At 35.2% G+C, this 15,553-nt stretch overlaps 1 protein-coding gene across 2 annotated transcripts in view; it reads left to right on the forward strand.

The window, feature by feature from the left end:
- The window catches only part of CFAP299 (cilia and flagella associated protein 299), a 702,620-nt gene that overhangs the window by 61,700 nt on the left and 625,367 nt on the right, over nt 1-15,553 (forward strand). For both annotated transcript variants that reach the window (XM_054486128.2, XM_063663795.1), the window contains one exon: nt 13,216-13,346. In XM_054486128.2, the coding sequence (XP_054342103.1) occupies nt 13,216-13,346 (131 nt within the window). The remainder of the gene's footprint in view (nt 1-13,215; nt 13,347-15,553) is intronic.

Raw genomic sequence — 15,553 nt, forward strand, 5'->3', positions numbered from 1 at the left:
CTGGATGAAATAAATTTAAAATGAATCCAAGAATATATTAAGAAATAATAATGTCAGAGTGAAAATAGTCTGATTTGTTATAGGACTGCAAGGATGAACTCATGATATGAAATGTAAAAAGAAAAAAAGATTATTTCTATAGATGAAGAAAAAGCATAGATAAAATTCTAAAGCCATTCTTACTATAACTTGATAAGGAGTATTTTCAAACACTTATAGAAACGTCATCCTCAGTGTTTAAACACTTGAATGGTTAGCATTAGAATTAGAAACATGATAAAAATGGTTGCTGCTACTAGTAATGTTTTATTGGCAGTCTAGCAGTGCAGTGCTGCAATTTAAGAAAAGTGTCATAAATATTTGAAAAGAGTCAGAATATAATTACGTATAGGCAATATGCTTATCTAAAATGAAAATACAAGAAAAAAATGCTGAAATACTATTATAACAAATAAGTGAGTTTAGAAAGGAAATTGAAAATTGAGTGAAAACAACTCTGTTCACCAGCAATGAGTAAGACAATAACAAAAGACATAAACAAAAATGAACACAGCCTCAGTAACCTTTGGGGCAATGTCAAACAGTCTAACATACATTTAAATGGAGTCCAAAATGAACAAAGGGAAGGAAGGAATAAAATACATTTTAAACGTTAATGGCTAAACAGTTTCCAAATTTTATGAAAAGTGCAAACACACGGAGCCAAGAAGTTCAATGAATTCCAAGCAGAATAAATGCAAAGAAAACTACATGAAGGAATATTTTAATAAAATCACTGAAAACTAGTGATAAAGAGAAAATCTTAAAAACAGAAGTAAAAGAACACATTATAAAGTAAACCAAAGACAGGAATGACTGAATATTACCCAGCAATCCCATTACTGGGTATATACCCAAAGGATTATAAATCATTCTACTATAAAGACACATGCACATATGTTTATTGCAGCACTATTTACAATAGCAAAGACTTGGAACAAACCCAAATGCCATCAATGATATACTGGATAAAGAAAATGTAGCACATATACACCATGGAATACTATGCAGCCATAAAAAAGAATGAGTTCATGTCCTTTGCAGGGAAATGGATGAAGCTGGAAGCTGTCATTCTCGGCAAACTAACGCAGGAACAGAAAACCAAACACTGCATGTTCTCACTAATAAGTGTGAGTTGAACAATGAGAACACATGGACACACGGGGAATATCACACACTGGGGCCTGTCGGGGGTGGAGGGAAAGGGGAGGGAGAGCATTAGGACAAATGGCTAATGCTTGCGAGGCTGAAAACCTAGATGATGGGTTGATAGATGCAGCAAACCACCATGGCACATGTATACCTATGTAACAAAGCTGCACTTTCTGCACATGTATCCCAGAACTTAAAGTAAAAAATAAGTAAATAAAAAAAAGAAACAATGCAATCCATAGAAAAATGAACGGCATCTTTAAAATGCTGAAAGATTTGAAAAAAGTCAACCTAGAACACTGTATCAGAAGAAAAGAGTAAGGTGAGATAATTTATTTTTCCATCCAGGATAATTTGTTGTTAGCAGATATATATTACTAGAAATGTTTAATGAAGTTCTTCAGGTTGAAGGAAAATTATATGTCAGCAGGAAACTTGGATCAAAATGAAAATGAATGAAGAGCACCAGAAATGCTAAATATGTGAATACAAATTTTTTCTGTTTTATATTTCTTTAAAGATTATTGATTATTTAAAGAAAAATAATGACATTGCATTTTGTGGTTTATAACATGCATAGAAATACAATATGAAACAACAATAGCACAAAAGATAGCAGAGGATAATGTTGCAATGGGTTCTTATACTTGAAATGGTGTAATATTATTTGAAAGTAGAATGTAATAAGCTAATAATTCTTCTTGTAAATCACAGAGTACCTGCTGAAAAATAAAGTAGGCATATAACTAAAAACGTAATAGTGCAGATAAAATGGAAATAAGAAACAGAAAATAGAAAGCAAAAATAATCAAATATCAAAGCAAATGGGACTAATAAGAAATAACAAGGTAGTATATTAAAATCCAACCATACTGAAAATTACATTAAATGAAAGTGATCTAAACATTTCAATTTAAAGGCAGAGATGGTCAGAATAGATAAAAGTTCAAGAGCCGTATATGCTGTCCCACCTTAAATATAAATGCAACAGTTTAATGTAAATGTATTAACATTAATAGATTAATAATAAAACATTAAGACTAATATTAATGTTGTATTTATAGTACTATATCAATAACATGAAATTAACAATCTATTAATGTTAATACATTAAATTGTTTTATAATTAATGATTTATTGATCATTAATTATGATTTATAAATGTTAATATAATGTTAATTTTATATTAACATTAATAATTTTAAATAGATTAAAAGGATGGGAAATATGTATTATACAAGCATAAAGAAAAGGAGAGTTATAATGTCTATATTAATATCAGGCAAAGAAGACCTCAGAACTAGAAGTATTTCAGGGAAAAAGAAGGACTTTTAAATATAGATAAATGAGTCAATCAATACATTTTAATAAACATTTAGCTTACATGCCTCCTACCAGATCCTCAAAATGCATTATGCAAAATTGATAAGGATTGAAAGAGTAGACAAATTCACAATTATTTCTAGAGACATAAACATTCCGTTTTCAGTAACTGATAGAACCAGAAGTTAGAATAAATGTAAGTTTGTAGAAGATTTAAAGAGCAGTCAAAGGCCAGGTGCAGTGACTCACGCCTGTAATCCCAGCACTTTGGGAGGCTGATGTGGGTGAATCATTTGAGGTCAGGAGTTCGAGACCAGCCTGGCCCACATGGTGAAACCCTGTCTCTACTAAAATACAAAAATTATGTGGGGACAGTGGTGCACACCTGTAATCCCAGCTACTTGGGAGACTGAGGCAGGAGAATCCCTTGAACCCAAGAGGCGGAGGTTGCTGTGAGCCAAGATTGTGCCAATGCACTCCAGCTTGGGCGACAGAGTGAGACTCTGTCTCAAAAAAATAAATAAATAAATAAAAGAGCAGTTCACACAACAATAGAATACCTATTCTTTTCAAATGCACGTGGGACATTTATGAAGAGGGACCATATGCAGGGTCATAAAACAAGTCTCAATACATTTAAAATACTGAAATCATACAAAAGTATATTCTGTGATCACAACAGAATTAAAACTAGAAATCAACTATAGGAATATACCCCTCAAATTCCCAAATATTTGGATAATAAACAACATAATTCTAAATAACTCAATGTCAAAAAAGAAATTAAAAGAAAAATTAGAAAAAAATTTGATTTGAGTAAAAAAGAAAACAAAATATATAAATGTTTGTTGGATATATGTAAAGGAATCTATAGAGGGAAATTTACAGATTTAAAAGTTTATATGGGGAAAGGTCTAGAAATTAATGATAGTAGCTTCTACCTTAAGAAGCTTTAAAATAATACAAATTGAGTCCAAGCAAGTAGACAGAAGGAATAACAAAGAGCAGAAATCAGTGAAGTAGAAAATTGAAAAATAATAGAGATCAATGCTATCAAAAGTTACTTTTATAAAATATCAATAAAATTGACAAACCCCTTACTAGGCTGATTGTAGGCACCCTAAACACCTCTTCCAAAGTCATACTCCCTTCTTGGGGCAGTTCTCTTTAAATTACTGCTTATTGTGGACAAAAAGATGTGGCCACTTTAATCAATTTGGGTCAACTCGAAAGGACCATCCCACTCCAGAGCTGCTGAGGCCCTTTGTTATAAATGATCTCACTGCCCAATCCTGCTTTCTTCGGAAGTGCAAATTCTGAGAGTGCTCTCCAGTAAATTTTCTGCACACAAATCTACATCCCAAAGTCTGTTCTGGGGAGACGCCTCCTGCGATAAGCTTATTCCAAAAATGTCGTATTGTTTTAACATTAAGAAATCTGGCATTATAAAGTATCCAGATTGCCAAAAATTAGTAAAAGATGGCATTTGAATATGCCATGCTTTCTGACACTCCCAACTCTAACCTTTCTATCTTGAGTCAAGTAGCTGTTCCTGGAAGCAGTTAGCTTGATACAAGTGAAGCTTGAAATCTGTGGAGGTCAAACAAATTGTGGTGGGGCTTTCTCCCTGGGCAGGTTGAGAGGGCAGTATCTACACTATCTGTGATATGGTTGAAAGGGCAGAGAAACTAATTAATAGTACAGAATAGAAATAGAGAAATCACCTCTAATATACTTAAGAATCGAGTATACAGAAATGTAAAATTTCAAATCAGTGGAGAAAAGAAGCAATACTTAACAATGTTTCAGCGGTGTCTTTTGGAATAAAAAAACTTTTTGAATAAGTAAAAGTATTTCTCTTTCAACACCAGGCACCAAAATATATCCTAAATGCTTTGAACATTTTGGAGTAAGAACTATTAAGAGTTTCAGGAAAACAATGACCTAGGAAGACTGTTTGTAGATATTTTGCAGACACTTAATATATTTATTACACACACAAAGTTGTTACTAGTTAGTGATAAATGAGCAAAGGGTTCATTTCATAATTCAAAACAATTCAAAAGGAAGAAATGCACATGACTGATAAATGTGTGAACAGATGGTGAATCTCAGTAGTAATCAAAGCAATACAAATCAAATTAGGATTTCATATGATTTTCATTTCAGAGGAAGGCAGTGACCTGAAGGCATAATAATAAATTATTAATATGTACAATATCTGTCCTTACAAATTGTTTGGAATATGTAATCACTAACGTTTTATTGTATATATCCTTAATGGAAAGGTGTTCAAGATGTACTGTTAAATGTTGAAGAAGTGGGTCATGAGACATTTTACATAGCATGATTCACTTTTTTTGGTAAAATGTTTAAATGATTAAATCTGCAAACTTTTCAGTGACCTTTATTTGAACTTTATTAATGACAACATATTTTAATTTTTAAAGCATATATATGACTTTTTTTTCACTTTTATTTTAAGTTCAGGGTTACATGTACAGGTTTGCTACATAGCTAAAAGTGTCATGGGGATTTGTTGTACAGATTATTTCTTCACCCAGGTATTAAACCTAGTACCCATAGTAATTTTTCCTAATCTTCTTCCTTCTCCCATCCTCCTCCCTCTGATAGCTGCCAGTGTGTGTTGTTTCCCTCTATATGTCCATGTGTTCTCACTGTTTAGCTCCTACTTGTAAGTAATAACATGTGGTATTTGATTTTCTGTTCCTGTGTTAGTTTGCTAAGAATAATGGTCTCCAGCTCCATCCATTTCCCTGCAAAGGACATGATCTTATTCATTTTATAGCTGCATAGTGTTCTATGGTATATATGTACCACATTTTCTTTATCCAGTTGGTAATTGATGGGCATTTAGATTGAATCTAGATTGATTCACTATGGTGAATAGTGTTGTGATGAACATACATGTGCATGTATCTTTATAATAGAATGATTTATATTCCTTCGGGTATATGCCCAGCGATGATATTTCTGGGACGAATGGTATTTCTGTTTTTAGGTCTTTGAGGAATTGCTGCACTATCTTCTACAATGATTGAACTAATTTACACTCCCACCAACAATGTATAAGTGTTCCTTTTTCTCCGCAAGTTTGCCGGCATCTGTTATTTTTTGACTTTTTGTAGTAGCCATTCTGATTGGCATGAGATGGTATCTCATTTTGGTTTTGATTTGATTTGCCTTTCTGTAATAATCAGTGATGTTGAGCTTTTTAAAATGTGATTGTTGGCCACATGTATGTCTTCTTTTGAAAAGTGTTCATGTCCTTTGCTTTTTTTTTTTTTTTTTTTTTTTTTTTGAGATGGAGTCTTGCTCTGTCACTCAGGCTGGAATGCAGTGGCACAATCTTGGCTCACTGCAACCTCTGCCTCCCGAGTTCAAGCAATTCTTCTGCCTCAGCCTCCTGAGTAGCTGGGATATAGGCGCACGCCACTACACCTGACTAATGTTTTGTAATTTTAGTAGAGACTGGGTTTCACCATTTGGACAGGCTGGTCTCGAACTCCTGACCTCGTGATCCATCTGCCTCGGCCTCCCAATGTCCTTTGCTTTTTAATGAGGTTGATTGTTTTCTTCTTGTAAGTTTACGTTCCTTATAGATGCTGGTTATTATACCTCTGTTGGATACATAATTTGCAAAAATTTTCTCCTATTCTGCTTAGGCTGTCTGTTCACTCTGACGATAGTTTTTTCTCTCATTCTATAGGTTGTCTGTTTGCTCTGATGATAGTTTTTTTTTTGCTATGCAGAAGCTCTTTAGTTTAATTAAATCTCATTTGTCAATTTTTGCTTTTGTTGCAATTGCTTTTGTGATTTCATCATAAAACCTTTGCTTATGCCTATGTCCTGAATGGTATTGCCTAGATTTTCTTCTAGGGTTGTCATAGTTTTGGGTTTTACATTTAAGTCTTTAATCCATCTTGAGTTAATTTTTGTGTATGGTGTAAGGAACGGGTCCAGTTTCAATTTTCTGCATATGGCTAGCCTGTTCTTCCAGCACCATTTGTTAAATAGGGAATCCTTTCCCCATTGCTTTTTTTTTGTCAGGTTTGTCAAAGATTGGATGGTTGTAGACATGTGGCTTCATTTCTGAGTTCTCTGTTCTGTTCCATTGGTCTATGTGTCTGTTTTTGTACCAGTACCATGCTGTTTTGGTTACTGTAGCCTTGTAGTTTGAAGTCAGGTACCGTGATGCCTCCAGCTTTGTTCTTTTTGCTTAGGATTATCCTGACTATATGAGCCCTTCTTTTGGTTCCATATGTATTTTAAAATAGTTTCTTTTAATTCTGTGAAAAATTTCAGTGATAGTTTAATGGGAATAGCATTGAATCTATAAATTGCTTTGGGCAGTATGACCATTTTCACGACATTGATTCTTCCTGTCCATGAGCATGAAATGTTTTTCTGTCTGCTTGTGTCCTGTCTAATTTCCTTGAGCAGTGGTTTGTAGTTCTCCTTGAAGAGTTCCTTCACCTCCCTTGTTAGCTGTATTCCTAGGTATTTTATTCTTTTTGTGGCAATAGTGCATGGAAGTACATTCCTAATTTGTCTCTCTGCTTGTCTGTTATTGGTGTTTAGGAATGCTTGTGATTTCTGCACATTGATTCTGTATCCTGAGACTTTGCTGGAGTTGCTTATCAGCTTAAGAAGCTTTTGGGCTGAGTTGATAGGATTTTCTAGATATAAGATCATATAATCTGCAAACAAAGACAATATGACTTCCTGTCTTCCTATTTCAATACGTTTTATTGCTTTCTCTTGCTTGGTTGCCCTGGCCAGAACTTCCAATGCTATGTTAAAATAGGAGTGGTGAGAGAGGACATCCTTGTCTTGTGCCAGTTTTCAAGGGGAATGTTTCCAGCTTTTGCCCATTCAGTATGATATTGGGTGTGGGTTTGTCATAAATGGATTTTATTGTTTCAAGGTATGTTCCTTCAATACCTGGTTTATTGAGAATTTTTAACATGAAGGGATGTTGAACTTTATCCAAGTTCTTTTCTGCATACTGTTGAAATAATCATGTGGTTTTTGTCTTTAGTTCTGTTTATGCAATGAATTATGTTTATTGATTTACATATGTTGAACCAACCTTGCATCCCAAGGATGAAGCCAACTTGATTGTGGTGGATAAGCTTTTGATGTGCTGCTGGATTCGGTTTGTCAGTATTTTATTGAGGATTTTTGCATCAATGTTCATCAGTGATATTTGCCTGAAGTTTTCTTTTATTGTGGTATCTCTGCCAGGTTTTGGTATCAGGATGATGCTGGCCTTGCAGGATGAGTTAGGGAGAACTCTACCCTCTTCAATTTTTTGGAATAGTTTCAGCATGAATGGTACCAGCTCTTCCTTGTACATCTGGTAGAATTCAGCTGTGAAGTAATCTGATCCTGGGCTTTTTTGGTTGGTAGGCTATTTATTACTGACTCAATTTCAGAACTCATTATTGGTCTGTTCAAGGATTCAAGTTCTTCCTGGTTCAGTCTGGGGAGGGTTTATTTGTCCAGTAATTTACCCATTTCATCTAGATTTTCTAGTTTATGTGCATAGAGGTGTTCATAATATTCTCTGATGGTTGTTTATATTTCTCTGGGGTTAGTGGTTTTATCCCCCGTTGTTTTTGATTGTGTTTATTTGAACCTTCTCTCTTTTCTTCTTCATTAGTCTAGCTAGTGGCCTATTTTATTAATTTTTTCAAGAAACCCAGCTTCTGTATTTGTTGATCTTTTGAATTTTTTTTTGTGTGTCTCAATCTCCTTCAATTCCATTCTAATTTTGGTTATTTCTTGTCTTCTGCTAGCTTGCTTTGGGATTTGTTTTCTCTTGATCCTCTTGTTCTTTTAATTGTAATATTAGGTTGTTAACTTTAGATTTTTCCAACTTTTTGATGTGGGCATTTAGTGCTATAAATTTCCCTCTTGACACTGTCTTAGTTGTGTCCCAGAGATTCTAGCATATTGTACCTTTGTTCTTTTTAGTTTTAAAGAGCTTCTTGATGTCTGCCTTAATTTCATTATTTACTGAAAAGTCATTCAGGAGCAGATTATTCAGTTTTTCTGTAATTTATGGTTTTGATGGAATTTTTAAGTTTTGATTTCTAATTTGATTGTGATTTGGTCCAAGATATTGTTTGTTATGATTTCAATTATTTTGCATACGCTGAGGAGTGTTTTACTTCTCATTATGTGGTCGATTTCAGAATATGTGACAGGTGGTAATGAGAAGAACATACATTCTGTTATTTTGGGGGTAGAGAGTAGATATTTATCAGTTCCATTTGATTTAATGCTGAGTTTAGGTCCTGAATATCTTTGATAATTTTCTGTCTCGATGATCTGTCTAATATTGTTAGTAGGGTGTTAAAATCTCCCACTATTATTGTGTGGGAGTCTAAGTCTCTTTGAAGGTCTCTAAGAACTTGCTTTGTGAATCTGGGTGCGCCTGTCTTGCATGCACATATATTTTGCATAGTTAAATCTTGTTGAATTGAACTCTTTCCCATTATGTAATGCCCTTCTTTGTCTTTTTTTTTATCTTTGTTGGTTTAGAGTCTGTTTTGTCAGAAACTATGATTGCAACCCCTGCTTTTTTCTATTTTCCATTTGCTGGTAGATTTTTCTCCATTCCTTTATTTTGAGCCTATGTGTGTAATTGCTTATGAGACTGATCTCTTGAAGACAGCAATGGGTTTTGGTTCTTTATCTGGCTTGCTACTCTATGTCTTCTAATCGGGACTTTTAACCCATTTACATTCAAGGTTAGTATTGATATGTGTGGATTTGATCCTGTCACCACAGTTTTAGCTAGTTATTTTGCAGACTTGTTTATGTTGTTGCTTCATAGTGTCACTGGTCTATGTACTTCAGTGTGTTTTTGTAGTGGCTGGTAATGGTCTTTCCTTTCCATATTTAGTGCTTCCTTTAGGAACTTTTATAAGTCAGGTCTGGTTGCAACAAATTCCGTCAGCATCTGCTTGTCTGAAAAGGATCTTGTTTCTCCTTTGTTTATGAAGCTTGGTTTGGCCAAATATGAAATTCTGGTTTGGATTTTCTTTTCTTTAAGAATGTTGAATATTGGCCCCCAGTCTTTTCTAGCTTGTAGAGTTTCTGCTGAAAGGTCTGCTGTTAGTCTGATAGATTTACCTTTGTGGGTGATCTGACGCTTCTCTCTAGCTGCCCTTAACAGTTTTTCTTTCATTTTAATCTTGGAGAATCTGATGATTATGTATCTTGGAGATGATCTTCTTGTGAAGTACGTTACTGGGGTTCTCTGCATTTTCTGAATTTTAAAATTGCCCCCTCTAGCTAGATTGGAGAAGTTCTTTTGATGATATCCTGAAATACATTTTCCCAGTTGCTTCCATTCTCCCCATCTCTTTCAGGGACACCAATGAGGCATAGATTCCATCTCTTTACCTAATCCTATATTTCTCAGAGGTTTTGTTAATTCCTTTTCATTCTTTTTTCTCTATTCTTGTCTGACTGTCTTATTTCAGAAAGCCAGTCTTCAAGCTCTGAGATTCTTCCCTCCACTTGGTCTATTCTACTATTAATACTTGTGATTACATAATGAAATTCTCATATTGTGTTTTTCAGCTCGATCAGGTTAGTTACATTCTTTTCTCTACTGTCTACTTTGTCTGTCAGCACCTGCATTGTTTTATCATGATTTTTAGCTTCTGTGCATTGGGTTTCAATATACTCCTGTAACTTCAATGATCTTTGTTCCTATCCATATTCTGAATTCTATTTCTGTCATTTCTGCCATCTCAGTCCTGTTCAGAACCCTTCCTGGAGAAGTGATGTGGTCATTAAGAGGAAAGAAGGCACTCTGGCTTTTTAAGTTTTCATCATTCTTGTGCTGATTCTTTCTCACCCTTGTGGGCTTATGTACTTTCAATTTTTGAGGTTTCTGACTTTGGGATGGGTTTTATTTTTCTTTTGTCCTATTTGATGACTTTGAGGGTTTGGCTATGGTATAAAGTGGATCCAGCTGACTGGCTTCATTTCTGGGAGATTTTAGGGGGCCAGTGCTTAACTGCCAACTCCTGGACTGTGTGCCCTAAGTCTGGGGGACTTGTATTGGGCCCTGACTTTATTCTCTTGCTCCTTGAGGTTTGGAATCCACTGAACTGGGGGAGGAGGGTGAGGTGTGGCAACCACAGCAGAGTAGTAGCAGGTGCTGAGGGGCCTGCCTCCTTGCAGGCACTCACCACAGTGACAGAGGCAATGCAACTGGAGGGGGAGTGAGCCCCTACTGGAGACTGTGCTGGAGGCAGTGTTGGCTTGAGGAAGGTGTGCTGGTGGGTACAGGTCTAGGTGCCTTCTCTCTGCCCTGCAAGCAGGAGTCATGATACTACTTTTGTTTAAAGAAATCCAACACACCCACACACATGTCAGGAGCAAGGATTGACAGGCTGTACCCCAAGATGTCAGTGATTATCTCTGAGTGATAAGATCATGGTAGTATATGATGTGGGTGATATGTTTGTCCTATATCTTTAGGTTTTCCACAACAATAATGTATTACTATTGTAAGTAGAAATAGATGAAATGAATTTAGTAACACTCATTTAGTTGATAGGTAAGTGGCCAGCCACTAGCCTTCTGATTGTTATAGATTTCACATTTCTGAATCCTAGGGCAGATAATGTAAAGAGGATATGCAATTTTTAAAAAACAAACTTTCCAGTGGACCTATAGATTTTATTTTCCAATTCAAGTCTATCTACCTTATATTTGGTGGAAAATTCTTCTGGATTTTGGCAATATGAGACCTGCCAAGCCTTAGAGTTTGTCACTGAGGCTTTGTCTTTCTTTGTGTCCCTTAAATACGTTATTTTGGGGGTTGGGAAAATGTTGTGTTTGAATATGCAAGTCAAGATTCCATTTTAAGCCAAATCCCCAAGCAAGGCTCAGATTCCTCAGATAACCTTGGGCATTGTTCTTCCTTTGGGCTAGTAGCTTTGCTCTTAACTAGGATATTTCGAGACATGCAAGAAATACGTTGTCATAATGGACAGATGACTCATGATTCCACCAGTTTAGGGTATGATAATGGTAAGTGAGGCAATCAATATCGACTTTCAGCTTATTTTCTCAATAGATCATGCCATTTCTTGCAATATAGTTTAGCATTGGTGAGTCCAGAATTGTCCAAATGATTTTGTGTAAAATTCACTCAGTATACAAAATAAATATAGCAAATTGTAAGTAATCTTTATTATACAAAATTCTATGTTTGACCACAAGGAATTTATATTCCTAGAGAAGAGTCCCACAACCTCACTGAGCTGAAAGTCCTTTCTACAAATTCACTTTTAGTAATGTATTTAAGAAAATTCTTACTCAAATGATCTCACTTTTGTAAATTAACCCCCAAATCTGCATTGGTATTTCTATTAAAGATTAATTCCACTAGGTGGAGATATTTGTTCAGTTTTGTGGTTCACACTAAAGGATACAGGAATAGAGAAATCTATGAAGCAAGGGAGTGTCTCAGAAACAAGAATAATAGCCTTGGGCCTTCCAAGACCTGTTGCTTTGCCTTGTAATCATTTGGCAAATGTATACACATTGCTTCGTGGAGTTTAGTATTTGCTTTTAATGATTATAAAAGAAAAGTGGCAGGTTTCTAGGCTTACAGTATATAATTTTTTATTTTGTTTGAATACTTATAACTTTAACCACTATGGTTTGAATAGACTGTTAACTAGACATCTTAAGTTTTCTCCTTTAACTGTTAGACAGTTCTTGCATTCAACAGCGATATAGTAATTAAGTCTTCATAATAATAAAATAGATTCTGTTTTCACTATGTTTTAGATATTTTATATTTAATTAAAATGATAATGGCCACTATTTAAATACTGTTGTTTAATACTTTAATCTTTATACTAATAACTTTATGAAAAATGGTACCTTGTCAAATCATGGGGAAACAATTTTTTTAAGTATACCATGCAACTGATAAAGATGTATGCGATAATTCTTAAAGTAAGAAAAGTGTAAGGCCTAAAATACTGGGAAGTTTTTTTTTTTTTCAATTTGAATTTTTTTTGTGGTGATCTTGAGTTTCTACTTTTCTGTTTTTATTGGTACCAACATTATATGGAAACAATCTTCATAGTTAAGTAAGAAATTCATCTGCTCCTCTTTATTTTGTATTTGAAGTTATAATGTTCTGTGCCATCGGTTAATTGACTTCAAGGAAGTAAGGCTCTAAAACATTGAGCTCTCTCAAAGCAGCCTGGTTCTTTTTTTTTTTTTTTTTTTTTTTGCCATTGGTTTTTAAAACGTCTTTTGTGTATGAGTACCATTGTCTCTATTTTTATTGTTTTAAAGATACTCTATTAATTACCTACAGATGTTCTCATAAATTGATTAAAAACACAACAGACTTTTGTCCTCTAATCCCTTAGAGAAAAATTAGCAATTGACATTTTCTTTTTTTCCTCTTAAATATATGGGAAAGGGAAGACCAAATCAGTTGTGTATAAATGTATTATTAGAAAAATTCTAGTTTTTTATATCTAATAGATCATGTCTAGTTTTTAAATACATTTAATTTTTCATTTAAAGCAATTGCTTGGTATACACTGCAGATGTAAGATGTAAGTAAGTAAGTAAAAGTAGTATGTCTCATTTGCCCACTCACCTAATAACTGATTTTCTCTCTAGGATGAAACCCTGGCCCGCCAGTTGGTGGAGCTAGGCTACCGAGGGACTGGAGAGAGAGTGAAAAGGGAAGATTTTGAAGCAAGGAAAGCAGCTATAGAGATTGCAAGACTGGCTGAAAGAGCTCAGCAAAAGTAAGTGTCCATGTTCCAAATCCAGATTTTATGTTATATTCTAGACCTCTGGAGTAATTCAATTTCGTTTGCATTGTTTAATTTGGAAGCACTGGCTGGAGCAGATAAAACTTGGAATATCCTAAGCATTTGTTCTGCAGATGAGGAACTGAAGCAACTGTAATTAATATGCTTGCACTAAAGCCACATGAAACTTCAAGCTACTAATTTGAAATATAAATACCAAAATATGATCATCATACCAATAAAGTTTTGTTAAAAAGTAACTTGATATTATTGGTTTTATACATTTATATACTAAAAATATGAACGACTTTTGCCTTAGAATTCTTTGTACTTTGAGGTCGGTAAATCTTTAGTATCATTTATGTTCTCACATTTTTCTAAGCATTAATTCATTCAACTTTTTAATAATCACTAACTTTTGTTTATATGCCTCATTTATATGCTAGTATATAGTATGTGGTTATATTAAACATAAATCTAATGAAATATGTTAAAACATATAATGAAAGAGATATATTCCTAAAGTGAACTGCATCAAACTTGTAAGGCAATTTTATAAAGACCTAACTAGTTGACAAAGTAATAATCTATTTCATTTTTAAAAGTGGATCATTAAAGTATAAATGTTGGGGAGGATAATTACTTAGAAATCAATATACTATCATTGGATAACATCTATAAAATTACCCAGTAATTATGAACATAAATTTTCCATGTACACATTACAAACAATAACATTTGGTAGTGGAATGTGCTTTGGTCCTGGGAATATGCAATTAGAAGTGGCCATTCTAATGGTAATTGTGTTTCAGAACCATAGTATACTGAAGTTTAACATACTGATATTTGGGAATATATTAGTTTTCTATTGCTGCCATAACACATTATTACAAATTTGGTGACTTAACACATTTCTGGCCGGGCGTGGTGGCTCACGCCTGTAATCCCAGTACTTTGGGAGGCCGAGGCGGGCAGATCACGAGGTCAGGAGATCGAGACCATCCTGGCTAACACAGCGAAACCCCATCTCTACTAAAAATACAAAAAATTAGCTGGGTGTGGTGGCGGGTGCCTGTAGTCCCAGTTACTTGGGAGGCTGAGGCAGGAGAATGGCGTGAACCCGGGAGGTGGAGCTTGCAGTGAGCCGAGATCGTGCCACTGCACTCCAGCCTGGGCGACAGAGCGAGACTCCGTCTCAAAAAAAAAAAAAAAACACACACACACACACACATACACACACATTTCTTTTTTCATTGTTCTGTCCATACAGTGTGGCTCGGCCGGGCCCTCTGCATAGTATATCACAAGGTTGAAATCCTGGTGTTGGCTGCATGGCATTCTTGTCTGGAGGTTCTGAGGATGCAACTGCCTCCATGTTCAGTTAGGTTGTTGGCCAAATTCAATTCCTTATGATTATATGGCTGAGTTCTCCACTTCCTTCACTGTCATTTGGGGGCTGGTCTTTGCTTCTAGAAGCTGCTCATGTTTCTTTTTAAGCTTTCCCACTCCCTCCAGCAACAGTGGGTCAAGACCCTTTTACCCTTCAGATTTCTCCAACTTCCTCTTCAGAAACTTCTTTCCTGACTCTGGTCCAAGAAATATCTCTCCTTTTAAGGACTTATGTGATTACACTGTGGCCATCTAATGATCCAGGATAATCTCCCTGTTTTAAAGTCAATAATATTTATTATATCATCAGCAAAGGCCCTTTGTTTGTTATTTCTTCACCTTTTATTTTAAGTTCAGGGGTACGTGTGCAGGATGTGCAGGTTTGTTATAGGTAAACATGTGCCATGTTGGTTTGTTGCACAGCTCATCCCATCACCTAGGTATTAAGCCCAGCATCTATTAGCTATTCTTTCTGATGCTCTTGCTTCAACCAAGCCCCACTCTGACAGGCTCACTGTGTGTCATTCCCCTCCATGTGTCCTGTCCATGTGTTCTCATCATTCAGCTCCCACTTAGAGGTGAGAACATGCAGTGTTTGGTTTTCTACTCCTGTGTAAGTTTGCTGAGGAAAACTGCTTCCAGCTCCATCCATGTCCCTGCAAAGGACATCATCTCATTATTTTTACGGCTGCATAGTATTCCATGGTGTATATGTACCGTATTTTCTTTATTCAGTCTATCATTGATGAGCATTTGGGTTGATTCATGTCTGTGTTATTGTGAACAGTGCTGCAATGAACATATACATGCAT

The sequence above is a fragment of the Pongo pygmaeus genome, chromosome 3, assembly GCF_028885625.2.
Source record: "Pongo pygmaeus isolate AG05252 chromosome 3, NHGRI_mPonPyg2-v2.0_pri, whole genome shotgun sequence".
NCBI classification, from domain to species: Eukaryota; Metazoa; Chordata; class Mammalia; order Primates; family Hominidae; genus Pongo; species Pongo pygmaeus.